Source organism: Barbus barbus (genome assembly GCF_936440315.1).
Source record: "Barbus barbus genome assembly, chromosome: 11".
NCBI classification, from domain to species: domain Eukaryota; kingdom Metazoa; phylum Chordata; class Actinopteri; order Cypriniformes; family Cyprinidae; genus Barbus; species Barbus barbus.
The window spans coordinates 4,925,534-4,940,896 of record NC_136739.1 but is presented as its reverse complement, the minus strand read 5'-3'; the positions used below and the strand labels follow the sequence as shown (position 1 = coordinate 4,940,896).

At 37.9% G+C, this 15,363-nt stretch overlaps 1 protein-coding gene across 3 annotated transcripts in view; it reads left to right on the top strand.

Annotated features, from left to right (window-relative positions):
• The first annotated feature begins 294 nt into the window (after window positions 1-294).
• LOC306876752 (glycogen synthase kinase-3 beta) overlaps window positions 295-15,363 on the top strand; it is a 52,684-nt gene continuing 37,615 nt past the window's right edge. For all 3 annotated transcript variants that reach the window (XM_079428146.1, XM_079428148.1, XM_079428147.1), the window contains exon 1: window positions 295-1,121. In XM_079428146.1, the coding sequence (XP_079284272.1) occupies window positions 1,034-1,121 (88 nt within the window). In that variant the 5' untranslated portion in view covers window positions 295-1,033. The remainder of the gene's footprint in view (window positions 1,122-15,363) is intronic.

The following is a 15,363-nucleotide window of genomic DNA, read 5'->3' as shown; positions in this document are numbered from 1 at the left end:
TCTTTTCCTCGGTTACGTTTATTGGGTGATTTTACAATCAGTCATTCCACGCACCCGCCCACGTTCGATTTCCGCGCGTCATGCACGGCTGCAGAACCCTACGCCATGTGTTCTGCGGACAAACGCATTCGATTGGCTGAGTGTCTCGCCGACGCCCCGCCCATCTATAAGGAACGGCGCCGGATTGGCTGGCTCAGACCTCCCTGCGCGTTCCCATTTTTCCGATTCTTGACGCAGCGGTGTGGCGTAACCCCATCTGTGCTCCCGGTCAACTCTATTACAACTCTTGCGCACACAGCGCAGTTTACGTTCATCGGTCGGAGTGACAAAGAGAACGAGCACAGACCGACGGAGAAGAAATAAAAAAGGAAATTTCTGAATTACCCTGGGGAACCTGAACACAGTTTCTTTACGGAACCGCGTGTTTGGCTCGTTCTTGCATCACCCGTGAATATTTAGGATTTCTTATTCGTTCACCCGTGTGCATGGAGTTAAGTGGGTCGAGGATAGCAGTCTTGAAATTGGGCAATTGGAAAATGGTCAGTATCGTTGGTTAGAGCAAGGAAGCCGCCATGGCTGGTGCTACAGGATCGCTGGGTCTCCTCAGTATATGAAACATACTGAATGGTGATGAAAAACCACTTCAATTTCTCAGTGTCGTGAGGGTATTTTAGACACGGACTGTGTTCTTTGTGTAAATCTCTGTTCTAGTCAGAGAGAAAGAAACTGAGGATCGGTGGGTTTTGTTTCGAGGGAAACTGGGAAAAGGCCAATTTGATGAGCGAATTTCTCTGAGGTTTCATCACTGAAGACGATACTAATATTCACAGAAAAGCGGTCCCGAGGAAAATGATCTGAAAGCGAGGCGCTTGAGAGCTCACTGAAGAAAACGATCGCCGACAGCCGTTGCTTTCGCACCATTTTCCTTATTATTTAAGTCGGAGGCGAACTGCTTGCCGTGGGTCGAAACGGATTCGTTCAAGACAACCGAGCGTATTTTACTCTGAGAGACGCGTGGGATTTCTGATTGGAAATGTCTGGTCGGCCCAGAACCACCTCCTTCGCAGAGAGCTGCAAGCCCGTGCCGCAGCCGTCGGCTTTCGGCAGCATGAAAGTCAGCAGTAAGTATGATTCTTGGACCGCGAGAAATCTGCTTTTAGTGCTTTGTCGAGGCCACTCGTGCTGTTTAAGAAGCGAGAATGGCGTATCGACCGAGTCCGGCACATGAGCTGAGATTTGAGTGCCTTCGAGCGTCACCTTTGGGTGAAATACGACGTGTCCCATTTTAAACCAGTCGGCGTGCTTTATCCCACAGCTGAGCCGATACTGGGGCCCCGCCGTGGGTTAAACGGGCACGACTGGCAGTGGTTCAGGGCATGTTGGTGGTGAGGAACTTATTTGTATTTTTTATGTGCGTTTTAATGTAAAGAAGGTCTTGATCGTACAGGAGACTAAATCAGAGATGAACAGCCATGGAGTTGAGGCTGTACTTGGCCCTCTGACAGCAGCTCGCCATAATACAGTTTTCTTTTTCAGCATCTGTTTTATAGCTACTTTTCTCATTACTAGTCATCCAATAGTTCTAATATATTTTTAGATAATACAAAAGCTTAATTTTTAGTCCTTCAGTAGTGACTGGCATTTTTTAATGTTTTCTAAGCAATCCAATAATAACTAGTAGCCCCCCCCCCCCCCCCCCCCCAATCTATTCAGTTAGTTATGTACTTATGACACTATACTAATTATTCCTTTGCTACTAAGGACAGTCAAGTGACCAGTAATGCTACTAAGATATTGTAAATTTTATAATTTTAACAACTGCTTGCCTCCAACTACTATGTGTTCCAGTTGTTGCTGGCACCTTTTAGCTTTATTGGTATGTTTATTATATATTTGTGTGAGATACTAGTAACAATTCTTATTTAGTTTATTTTTTTAACACCTCATATATAATGACTAGTTAGAATTGTTACTTTATAGTTAAATTTTAGTAGTAAGTTTTAAATTGCAATATAGGTCTAATTAGCTAATACCCGGTGTCTAGTCTAATTATTAAAAAAAATACTAGATTTCAGTTATGAGTAACTAAAGAATAAGCACTAGTAATTAATAGGGTGGGTGATATGAATGCACTTTTATGATACAACATGAGTAGTTTAGTTTTACTGTAACAATATATATCATGATATAGTTTTTTGGTAGTATTTGCTTTAAAATAAGTTTCTATAATTTAAAAAAAATTAATAAAAATTCACTGCATTGCAATGTCATGTGAACGTAACCTTGACATTGATATTCTGACAAATTTCTACAGGTCTAAGATGTCTACTGGTGTATTGCCCTCGCCAAAATACTTAATATATATTTATTAGTTCATCTGAAATATAAATACATACTAGTCGGAAGCAACTAGTTGATATGTTACACACAGATCCTAATAAAATTCACCTGAAAATATTTGGGAAGTCAAAATTAGCAAAGGAAAAATTACTAATGAATGAATCAGTTACTAATTAAAAAGATACTAGTCATAATTGTACTACGTAGTAGTATCTAATGAAGAATTACTAAAATAATTCTAGTCACTATTGAATTTCATTGTTGTAATAAAAAAAGTAGCAGTAAAATAAAAATAATTTTGATATAGCTTTCCATACACATCTTTTTATATGCCTCTAACCTTTTTGAAAATACAATTCCAATTGTTGCTCTCCTGATCCTGTGGCTCTTTAGAAGGGGTCATACCTTTCACCCTATTAGCTACAGCAAGCAGTGGTCTGGACACAACTTTGTAACAAAAGAAATCACATGGTCACATCATATGTCTGTATTAATCATCATAATAGTATGGTTTATTTAGCTGTGCAGATCCAGCGCACTTCTGCTCGCCCTTAACCCATTCTCAATTTTATTACCTTACCTTGTACAATGCTTGAACTTTTTCATTTATTTATATATTGATTTATTTTTTATTTTTTTTAAACTAGCAGTACAGAAGTACCAGTTATTATATAAAATGTTTCAATAAATTAGATTGACAGCACTGGAAGTTTCCTTTTAACTCGGGTTGAATTAAGTAGTGGTTGTTTAGCCAACCTCCTAAAACTACACACTTGACCCAAAATGTGTACAAGCTGGAATCATCAGTAACGTAAATAGCTCATTTTAGTTTACCTCAACTGCCATTGCAGCCTTAATATGATGGATGTTGTTGTTCCGGTCCTACAGCTGTGCCATCTGTTTTCAGACAGATGTCTTTGTGTCCCCTCTTCTGTCATTCAGATGTATTTTCTCAGACCTTATTGCTATATGTCCAACATTACAATTTTGTGCATTCACAGTTCAACAATAGCGAGTTATTTTGGGATATAATGTAGTATTGTTCATTTAAAGTCAACATGAAGTCAAAATCTATCCTATTCACTTTCTAAATGCATGTTCCTGATCTTATTGTGTGAGAGTCATTTGATAAATATTATTCCATAATCCATTTGTCTTGGCAATCTTTTATCAAAATGTGATTATGTGCTCTGCCCATAAAACATCTTTACCTCTCGGCTGACGTCCCTCTTCTTAACCCCTCCCCTTAAATGCAGTGCCCACTTTTTGATCCAATCAACTCCCAGTGGATTAAAACTTTTTTTTTGGAGAATATTCTGTTTGACTTGGTGGGTGGGGAGAGGGGCAACAACATTTCATGTTGACTTTAAAGTATGACATTAGACTACACAAAGTTCAAGGAACACATTTAGTCAGATTTTTAGCACATGCTTCTTATTTTTGCCTCAGTTGTCATCTTTATTTGTCAATCTCATTCTGTGCTTACCCATTTGGTTCTTCATTGATCTTTATTCACTCAATTGACCTATAGGTAAGCCCCTCCCCTCAAACACAGACTAGCCAATGGCAGTAGAGTATCAGTTGCACGGGTAGCGGAACTCCGACATCTTTAGGTTTCAGCGCCGTAGAGAAACATTGCAAGATCCGAAGCTTGCATCGGTTTTATGGGGTTTATGCTTCTAAAATGGAAAAACGATGTGCCTGGGGTACTTGTAAGACTGATGTATCCTGAGGATTGACAATATAATTTATTACATTTCCTGAATCCAAACAAAACCGAGCAAAATGTCCATAAGTATTCAACCCCAATACAAATGAAGATGATAACGTTCATGTGTATTGGCTAAAACTAGCTAACATTAAAGTTAGTGAGTCCATGCTAACGGACAAACCGAAATAGTGGACTGTCCTTGCTTCTTGTACAGTGTAGGGCAAAAACGCCTAAACGAAGGTCTACATTTCAGTGCCTCTCCATATTAAACTGGTTAAATGTACATTAAATTAATCGTACCCTTCGATACATGAACAGTGTTGATCCTGCATGTTGTCATCCGCGATCTTGATGACCGACCGTAATAAGAGACTTCTCCCGCTTGCATTGAATTCTAAAACCTTGCTTCGAGTTAACGTACCCACCGTATTTATTTTCAAATATTTGATAAATCCCTCCATGGAATATTTAATTCCCATTTGGTGGCCTTCTGTGTCCAAAATTGTGCAAAAACATCGTGGGACAAGGTTTTCACACTGCAGCTTTCACACTGTCACTTATTTAACCCTCGCTTTGAGTTTCTCAATGAGGCTAAAATTTATATTAAAGACACCAATTCAGTTAGAACTTGGAGGCGTTGCTTGCTTTGCCTGTGTTACGGGCTTTCCTTTGTGTCGTCGTTGCAGAAAGGGGGTTCCCCGAAGTTGCTGATTGGTTGAGAGTTCAGTAGTCTTTGAAGTGAGGTCTTGGGCGTTGGCCGAGGATGCGGAGTTGGTCTGGTTGAAGTTTGAAGCGAGTGCAGTCGGAGCTGAACTTTGTAGCAAACTTACATTAGAACAGGAAACTCCACGGAAAGAAAAGAAACTAAAGTAAAAGAATAAAATTATGTAACGAGACTAGGTGGCTTTCTTCTCATTATGGTAGCAGCTGGCACGTGAGCCAGAGAACGCTCAAAGAGCAGCACGCGGTGGCAAAAGAGAAGAAGAGAGTAAGAGAGACTAAGAGGAAGTTTGATGGTGTCCTGAGTTTTTAAACTCTGCTTTCAGTCCGTCCCATCTGGACGTCTTGACCAATTAGATACTGTCTTTGCTTGGGGTATTGCTTTGTTTCTCCACCCCACTAATACAATGTTATCTGTTCAGTCAGAGGTCCGAACTTTACAGGCTCTTGCAAAGTATACCTTTTGAACATGATTTCTATAACAAGACTATGATGCATTTGACAAAGAATTGATTGGAAGAAACATTTAAAGCATGATTTTCCAAACTCATACATACTAAACATGAATATTACCCTTTAAGGCTTAAGCTATTCAATACTTATTAAAGCAAGACATACACAATTAGTGATTAAAACAAGGATATTCAAATGTGTGGGTTACATACACAATATGCAGTTATGCATAGAAATGAGTAGTTTCATTAAAAATTGAAAAGTCTTTTATCTAGTTTTATGGAGAACGAAGGCATGTTCTTTTAGACAAAGGAATTTGGGTTTGGTCTGTCTTCTATGTGTGGAGACCTGCCCAAGAGAGTCTGTAGCTCATGATTTTCTATCACAGGTTTACATGTGACCATCAGTCTTGATTACTTGCAACAAATTTGACAGTCTCTTTCCTGAATTGGAATTATCAGTAAGTGTTCTTTTGTCTCAATGTTGGAAGCTGTTTTGGGAAAGAGGCTTGATGGTTAGTCTTTCTTCAGACTAGCTGGTGCTAGGATCTGGACAGATTTATGACACCCTGTTTCTTGGAGACTCTCTTTGTGGAATCTCAGCTTCTCATGTTTCGAGGTTCTGATGGAATCTTAACTTTGTCTGATTCAGTCTCTGATATCTTACACACGTGTACATCCATACTGCCTTTTGCAATCACAAGTAGCATTCAGCAGTAACTGATGGACTGGAGGCATCATTGCTTCAGCAGCAGTTAAGTAGTTGAGTCCCCCCCCCCCTTAAACAAGTTTGCAGAATATTGCGTTTTGTCAACATATTAAAATAACTTCAGAAATACATGGACTTAAAGACTCAACAAAATAAAAAATTGTAGTCCAGGTTGATTAGCTTCATACCTTAGAGATTGATCAGTGTTTTTTCCAGTGCTCATAACAGCTTTTGGAAGGCAGTATTGGCTTTTTGCTTTTGGGTGGTGTTTGTATTGATATTGAGTGATTATTAATACAGTTTGTTAAACAAAAGTCACACATGAAGCTTATATATGACTGAAATAGGAGAGGACTTAATTTTTTCTGTCTTCCTGTTTCAAAAGGAAATAGGTTAGCACTGTAAAGAAAATTGTATATGCCAAACCTCTATAAATGTAACCCTTACATTGGTCTTATTAACTTCATTTTTACTAGGGCTGCCCTCGACTAAGGAGTTTTCTGCTAGTCGTTCATTTTAAACATTAGTCGACTAATCGCACGTTTATTAATAAACCATTTAAATCATTATAATGAGCCTTTAATTTCCTACATAGCCTAATAAGCGCTCAAGCACACACATAAAACTTGCCACAGCGCACCGGCAGAAGTAATGATTATTAATATGGCAGGGAAAAACAGTAAAGAGGCTGCATTAACATTTTAATAATTTGATAAACTATGCTTTCTTTGTTTTCAGATTCAGAGATGAAGTCGGTGACAGTGACTCTCCGCAGTAGTGCCTGTTTGCATGTTTCATACGGATTACATATTCTGAGAATATTTTTCCATTTGAATTGGTTCATTTGAAAGTAGACCCTTCACTCTCTATAGATATATTGTTAATGTCTGTGAGGCAAAATATACACAGTTTTGCGCTAAAGTTCACAGACCGAGATGGCAGAAAGCGCATAATTTTTGCTTTCATTATTTTACGAAAGCACGTTTTGTTATTGTGAGTGCACACAAATAAACGTAGAGTCTTTACAGATTTGAAAAATGTATTACTCTTATCTGTATGATGAGATGAAAAATGGAGTATGTAAGGAGCAAGTGAGCGCACCGGCGCCTCCATCTTTCCTGCAGTGAGTGCGCTACTCTTCACACAGACACTTGAACAGCGCACATTTCTCTAGGTTAAAATTAGATTGAGCGGCCATGTAAAGTTGCTAATACATGCATATTTCAGATGATAAGCCATATTTGAGGTGGATGAATGATCGAGTGTTTGGATGTCCTGCCCGATGTACTGTCTTACCATAGACTAGCCGTTAACAATCTGTCCATCACGAACTGCGTGACTTTGCTTGTGTTTTTAAAATTTGTATTGCATTTTTTTCTGCGACTTATAAAATTTTGGTTAACCAAGCCTTTTCTGGTCGACTAACGATTTGTCGACTATTAGGGGGAAACCCTAATTTTTACATTGTAACAAACAATAATCCATTTATGGTCACAGTACTTTGAAACCGTGAAAACTGGAAATAATGTGGACTTAAAAGTAGAAGAAATCCTAAATAAGGTTTTTACAGTATGTGACTTGTATTTCAACAGGAAGTTCATGTACATTGTTGAGCTCTTGCCACAATGAATGGAGCACTTATGCTGGATCTAATGATAGCTCTTTGTTCTTCAGAGGCAGTAAACTAGTGAAATGTGCTATTTTCGGTTGATTGACAGTTTGCTTCAGAAAGATTGTGGCAGTTCCCTTTGATGACATGGCATTCATTCAGAAAAGCCACAAGTTCTCTCAGCTTATATGATTAGCTTAGCCTTTGTCTCGCACATCTCAGGAGATCTTGTCTCTCAATCTCACGAAACCATCAACAGGAAGTAACTGTGCCTTACTGCCAAGTATGATGCAAGGAAGCTGTTTAAAGTGCAGATATCAAAAACAAATATGAACTCTTACACAATCCAAAGTAAATGGTCTAAAGAACGAGCTGCTATTCCATTCAGTACTTTAAGTTAACTTCATCTCCTTTGAGAACTGTATGTCTTGTTAAACACCTGATTATGAAAGGATAGTTTTATAGTTTCTGTCTTCATAATTTTGATTAAGGATGTGAACCGTGCCGATATGCAGATAATTATGTTCGTGTTATGGCCAATAACTGATAAATGGTAAAACTTATATTTTGTCTAAAGTTAAAAATGAAACAAACTAAAATCAGTTAAATTTTACAAGTGAATTTAGGATCAACAACATTATTTTTAAATGAGAAGTTCATGTTCATTTTGAGCTTTAAAAATGATTTAAACCTAGACTGTAAAAAAAAAAAAAAAATGGATGACACATCTCCACTTCTTTCCACTAATAGAAAAGTGAAACCAAAAGGTCTCGGTAAGGCCACTTTCATCTTGCAAAAATAACATTATTTGGAGCCCGAGCCTGTGCAGGAGTGATTCATTTGGAGCCCGAGTCTCAAAGTCCTGCCCAAACTCAGATCCAATCCCAGACTCACAATCATGATGCCACAAACCATTTTTATAGCATCAAATAATTCACTAAAAGCAAATTTATCAGAAAAACAAACACTTGAACATATGTAAGCGTGGCAATAACTCACAAAAATTTTGGAAACCATCTTTAGGAAGAATTTATTTGAAGTGTGATTTATTTATTTTGGCTCATCTCCCATTCATTTACATGGAGAGGGGTTTATGACTTTATGACAGACTCAAGATAGCGATCAAAATATTTTGGCTTCACTTTTCAGGTCATGTGCGGCACACTTGGATTTAACATTAAAGATTATCAAATTATTAACATTTTTATTTTTTAAACAAAATGAGCATTTGATAAGGGGTAATGGGTTCTTAGTCCCAACATAATTAAGTTTATCTTTCAATTGACTGGGTGGTCTGAAATTGAATTGACCCCTATTCTGCAAATTATTATATGATTAGAAAACTCCAGCGTTTTGAAATTTCTTTCAGCTGTTCCTTGTACACTGTAATTTGTCTTAGTTGCATGATTCTTTCCTGTAAAGTACTACACAGAGATTCATCCTTACATTTGAAGTAATTCCAGAAAGTATCATTTGCTGAGCAGTCTTTGTGGGATTTTTAAAGTTCCCTCTAGGTAAATTCTGTTGAGCTTATCAGGAGAGCGACTCGAGAAATACCAAGCTCCCAAAGGACCATTTTACAGACTGCTCAAAGGCAAAATGCTAAGTGTAAATGCTACGTCATAGATATGCAGGCTCTGACACTGCTTTCATATACAGTAATCTGTTCATCTGAGGTCTTTTGATCTCTTGTTCTTTCCTTCTGTTAATTGACCATATTCCTGGTCAACAACATCATGAATGCTCATGCTAATAATACAAGTACTGCTCATGATGTTATTAGTCTTCTGTTAATTCCGGTTTAGGTTAGTGGCTCAACCAAAGAGCTTAGCAGGTGCTGCAGATCCATGTTCTTTGTTTTCTTGTTAAGGACTTATCTGAGGAAGTCTATTGATGTGTGATGTTGTCACCTTTGTAACAGATATTAAGTGTGGATTCCATTCAGCAGAGATCTTGAAGACGAGAAAAGCCAAGCGCCACATGCCAGCAATGATGTCGTCATACATCTGGTGAGACGTGCTCCAACAGGTTTTACACAGGGTTTCTGTTTGGACAGATATACTGAAACCAAATGGTTCTCTCATTGACAATAAGTTGTGGTTGTAGTAGGTTTGGAAGAGGGAACCCATGAGTCAGATATTACCTAGGGAGAAGGGTGTGTTCTTCAAAAAGATGGACGTGGCAGTACTTTAGGCTGCATGTGATGAAGACATGGTATGATATATTTCAAGTTAAATCCCTTTCTGCACACACAAAAAATACTTTAGACGCACTGTGACTAAGTGACTTTAATTTTTGTATTTCAAATGAAGCCACCCTTTTGCAAAACTTTGAAGGAACTCTGTTTATTATGTGTTGATCTTTTCTCTTGCACATGAAGAGATTTGCTCACGGCTTGTCTCGTTTACAAGCGTGCACACATGTGTGTGACTTGGCAGCTGATCTGAGGAGACTGCATTAGTGGTCGGCCGTAGCAGCTGGTTCTGAAGTGCGACGTGCGTTTCTTCAGACCGCCTCCCCAACCCCCTCTTCTCAGTTTGTTTTCCAGAAAAGGCAGCTGTCCAGTGACAATGAGATCCTTGTTTAGCATTTAAAAGCCAGCAGACCGACCATATTATTGTGTAAATGGACGCAACGTTAATTTTACAGCATAAAGCGGAGCGTTCGGTCATTGTATTCTTGGGTGTCCCTTTTTTATCATGTTAGTGATTGATGGTTGTGTTCAATCACAAGAACATAGCGGTCTCTAGTAAAGAATACTGTAAAACTAGTAAAGGCCTCAGAAGACATATGGTCTCAGTTGGTGTTGTTCATCTTTCACAGTTAGGGTTGGCTAATAAAGTCATATCTGGATAATTTTATACATTTTCTCTGAAATGGCTTTAAAGGATGTTTTTTTTTCCAAATAACCCATGATCTACCCAAAGAGCCATTTTAGTCAAGTTGATTCTAAAGGCCGGTACACACCAAGCTGACTTGAAAGAACTAGCAGCGAAAAAAGCAGATGGTGGTGTAGCTTTGCGTTCTGCACCTGCGTGAGAGGAATTAGCTGTCTATATCGGCTGCTATCTATGATATATATTCACCATTAAAAAGGAGAAACCGAAACAAGGATATATGAGAGAAAGCCGCTTAAAATTATTAAAGTTATCAACGTTACTGACATTCAAAATGGTAAGCAAGCGCTGATTTGTTTGACTCATTTATCTTGTGTATATTTTTTTCAGTTTCTCCTTTTGAATGATGAATATTATCTGTTGATAGCTGCTGATATAGACAGTTAATTCCTCTCACGCATGTGCAGAACATGCATGTTAGTTTGCCGTTGGCTGTAGTCTGTGTGTTCGAGTGCAGCATTTTGGTCCGACGCTGCCGACGCGAGGCGACAACACCGTTGAGTTTCGTCGCCACTAGTTCTTTGAAGTCGACTTGGTGTGTCCCAGCCTTTAAAATGTTCAATGTAAGAACTAAAACTAAATGAAAGTAATTAATCGCTTTCATTTCACCAATATAACAATACAAAGTAGTAATAATATTTACGTAGCTATATTTTTCTAAAATATTTATATTACCACATGGCAACATCCAATTTGAGTGATGCAATGAATCTTTGATTCACTGGCAGTTTGAAATTATTCACAGAAATAAATGGAACTATCAACTTCTAATAGGTTTTTGCCACTCAAGAACATTTTAAAGGATCTCTGATGCAAAATGCCCATCTTTAAGAAACGTAGTAGGACAATAAAAAATGCATTGATCTTTGTGAATTTGTATATTCAGTATATCAATACCATTAGTACACGCTAAAAGAAAAACACTGGGTTGTTTTTAACCCAAGGGCTGGATAAATATAGGACAGAACACATTTGGGGTTAATTTTACCCAGCAAATTGGGTTGTTTGTTTAACCCATCTTATGGGTTGATTTATTTTTATTATAATACTAGCTTTTTTTTTACTTTATGCGTGAAAGTAAGAGGCATCCTCTTTTCTCAGGTGTTCAGTCATCTCAGATCATTTAAGGGTTGGATCCAGACTGAAGCTTCTGTAATTCCTAGTTACCACGGGATGTTAATCCCATGGCAGAAACAGAGAAACAAATAGAGACATAATTAGTGTAGCTGCCGTTCCATCTAAGCAAAAATTATTTGTTCAACCCAAGCTAAAGAATAATAATAATGTACATTTGATCAGATATAACTGCGGTACAAGATTATAAGATGCATTAAGTGAATGCTTGGCTAAAGAGATGTGTCTTTAATCTAGATTTAAACAGAGAGAGTGTATCTGAACACCGAACGTTATCAGGAAGGCTATTCCAGAGTTTGGGAGCCAAATGTGAAAAAGCTCTACCTCCTTTAGTGGACTTTGCCATCCTAGGTACTACCAAAAGTCCAGAGTTTTGTGGCCTTAGGGAGCGGGTTGGATTGTAGCGTAGTAGAAGACAAGTTAGGTACGCATGAGCTAAACCATTTAGGGCCTTATAGGCAAGTAATAATATTTTGTAAATGATACTGAACTTAATAGGTAGCCAGTGCAGAGACTAAAATTGGGGTAATATGATCATATTTTCTTGACCTGGTAAGAACTCTAGCCGCTGCATTTTGGACTATCTGTAGCTTGTTTATTGAAGATGCAGGACAACCATCTAGCAGTGCATTACAATAGTCCAGTCTAGAGGTCATGAATGCATGAACTACCTTTTCTGCATCAGAAACAGGTAGCATGTTTCGAAGCTTGGCAATGTTTCTAAGATGGAAGAATGCTGTTTTTGTAACATGGGAAATATGATTTTCAAAGGACAAGTTGCTATCTAATATAACACCCAGATTTTTGACTTTCGAGGACGTAACAGTACATCCGTCTAGTTGCAAATTGTAATCCAAGAGATTTTGTGTACTGTTTTTTTGGTCCAATAAGTAATATTTCGGTCTTATCTGAATTTAATAGGAGGAAATTATTGGTCAACCAATCTTTTATATTTTTTACACAATCTATTAGCTTAGTTTAGAAGTTTCATCTGGTCTTGTTGAGATATACCTGTATAGTTGAGTATCATCAGCATAACAATGAAAACTAATCCCGTATTTTCTAATAATATTACCAAGGGGCAACATGTATATTGAAAATAGCAGAGGACCTAGGACAGATCCTTGTGGTACTCCATACTTTACTGGTGATAATTGAGATGACTCCCCATTTAAATGAACAAAGTGGTAGCGATCGGACAGGTAGGATCTAAACCATCTTAAAGCCTGCCCTTGAATACCAGTATAGTTTTGTAATCGATCTACGAGTATGTCATGGTCTATAGTGTCGAACGCATCACTAAGATCAAGTAAAACTAGCAATGAGATGCAGCCTTGGTCTGAAGCAAGAAGCAAGTCATTTGTCATTTTAACAAGTGCAGTTTCTGTACTATGGTGAGGCCTGAAACCTGACTAAAATTCTTCATAGAGATCATTTTTTTGCAAGGAGGAGCACAATTGAGCAGACACAACTTTTTCAAAAATTTTAGACATAAACGGAAGATTTGAAATGGGTCTGTAATTTGCCAGTTCATTAGAATCTAGTTGTGGTTTCTTAATAAGAGGCTTAATAACCGCCAGCTTGAATGGTTTTGGGACGTGACCTAAAGATAACGATGAGTTAATAATATTGAGAAGCGGTTCTTCTGCTACAGGTAACAACTCTTTCAGTAATTTAGTAGGTACAGGGTCTAATAAACATGTTGTTGGTTTAGATGCACTAAGTTTATTTAGCACTTCCTGTCTTATAGTTGTAAAGCACTGCAGTTTTTCTTTGGGTGCGATGAATGAAGCTGAAATACTAGACGCAGTAGAATATACATTTGATATTGTATTTCTGATGTTATCCGTTTTATCAGTAAATAAATTCATAAAGAAATTCATAACACAAATACAGCACAGTAACGATTTTATCAATAAAATAAAATGTACACAAACCTGTATTTACCGAAGAAATGCATCAATTCGCTGGCGCTTAGAACTGCTCTCTCCAGAAGACGACGCAAAATCCCAGCGATAAATAACCCAACCGCTGGGTTACGTCTGACCCAGGATCTGAGTAACACTAAAAAACTACTCAAACATTGGGTTGTTACATTTGACCCAGGGGCTGGGTAACACAAAAACTACCCAAACACTAAAAAAATGACCCAAAAGGCTCAACCCCGTATTTGGGTTAAAATAAATAACCCAGGATTTTTTAGTGTAAATACAGTAGCTGTAGTTTCATCTTTACTCCAGCAATGTGCACTTTTAACCAAAGTTTAAGCCACCTGCTTAGGATCACAGCCTTTTCAGGCGAAATCTTCATCCAGGGGCCCCTCACCGCTTTCCTATACGTGAGTTCAGAGAGAGTTGGGGGATGGGAGCTGAGAAGAAAAATGGGAAGAGGGAGCCATAAGCAGCTCCAGGGTGTGGCTGACTAAGCTGTACATGTACAGTATGTACTCTATATTGATTATTCCCCACACCCGTTCTCTTTCCACACAGATTTTTTATTATGAAGAATATTTTAAAATGCCATTCAAACTTGAAATTGTAGCTTTTTGTATTTAGGTCTATGCAAGTGATAGAAAAACAAGTTCATGATTTCTGAAGGATCATGTGACAATGGAGACTGGAGTAATGATGCTGAAAATTCAGCTTTGCATCACAGGAATAAATTACATTTTAAGATGTATTAGTATAGAAAGCAGTTGTTGTAATAGTACTTCATACTATTACTGTTTTGCTGTATTTTTATCATAGGCTAAACGCAACCTTGGTGTGACTTGACAAAAGCATTAAACACACTTACTAAACCTAAACTTTTGAATGGTAGTGAACATGTCCAGTTTTGTTTTTCGTGGAAAAAAGAAAATAATACAGGGTTAGAATGACATGAGGGACAGTAAATGATGACAGAATGTTCCTTTTTGTAAGAACTGTCAGTTTAAACAATACGTTTCTTTGGTAAAAATGTGGCTAAAGCACGTCCAGTTTAGGTTTAGGGTCTGCAATAAGTGTGTAGTGTGGGTTTGATCCCAGCGAGGCTGTTTATCGTCGGAGATGACACTAATGTATGTCACGCATGAATGGCTGGTGATGGAACAGAATTGGAAGAGTTGAATGCACTGAGAGCAAGTTAGTACACCAGGGAGATGTCATTGAATTTTCTGGGAAGATAAAGTCTTTGCACAAGTCCAGGATTTCAGTAATGTTGACTGTCATGTACATAAGAAGATGAAACGGCTCCTACTGCTGCCTAGAGATAAAAAGTGACGTCAGGAAATGATCTGACTTGGATCATAGATTTCTGGTTAAAGAGAAGTGAGATTTTTTTTATTTTTTTTTTCTCATCATTGATGTTCTTATCATTGATGTTTCAGTCTTATCACAGAATGTGTTTCCCAAATGTCAATAAACTGTGTGTGCTTCAGAGGAATGAAATCATAGAGAAACATCTGTTGCATTTCGAAACCTAATTATTGCATTGATTGGCCTGTCGAAAGTCAATAACATTCAGTTTATAGCAGTGTTACATGCCTCAGTATAGAGAAGCAGGTTATTGATTTACATTTTGCTAACCTCACATCAGACCTTTGGCTTATTCTGCAACTGGTTGTAGTTCTTGACACTGAAATCAAAGTTGTGGGAGAAGTGGCACTTCAGTTATTGTCTACTTGGTCTGAGTAGCTACACGGGAAGCATTTGAAAGTGCTTGACACTTGCGGACTTGTATGTTGTCTGTTTAGCCTTTATCTCTGTACACACCATAACTCTTAACATTTGGCATGGGGTCATAGGAACATC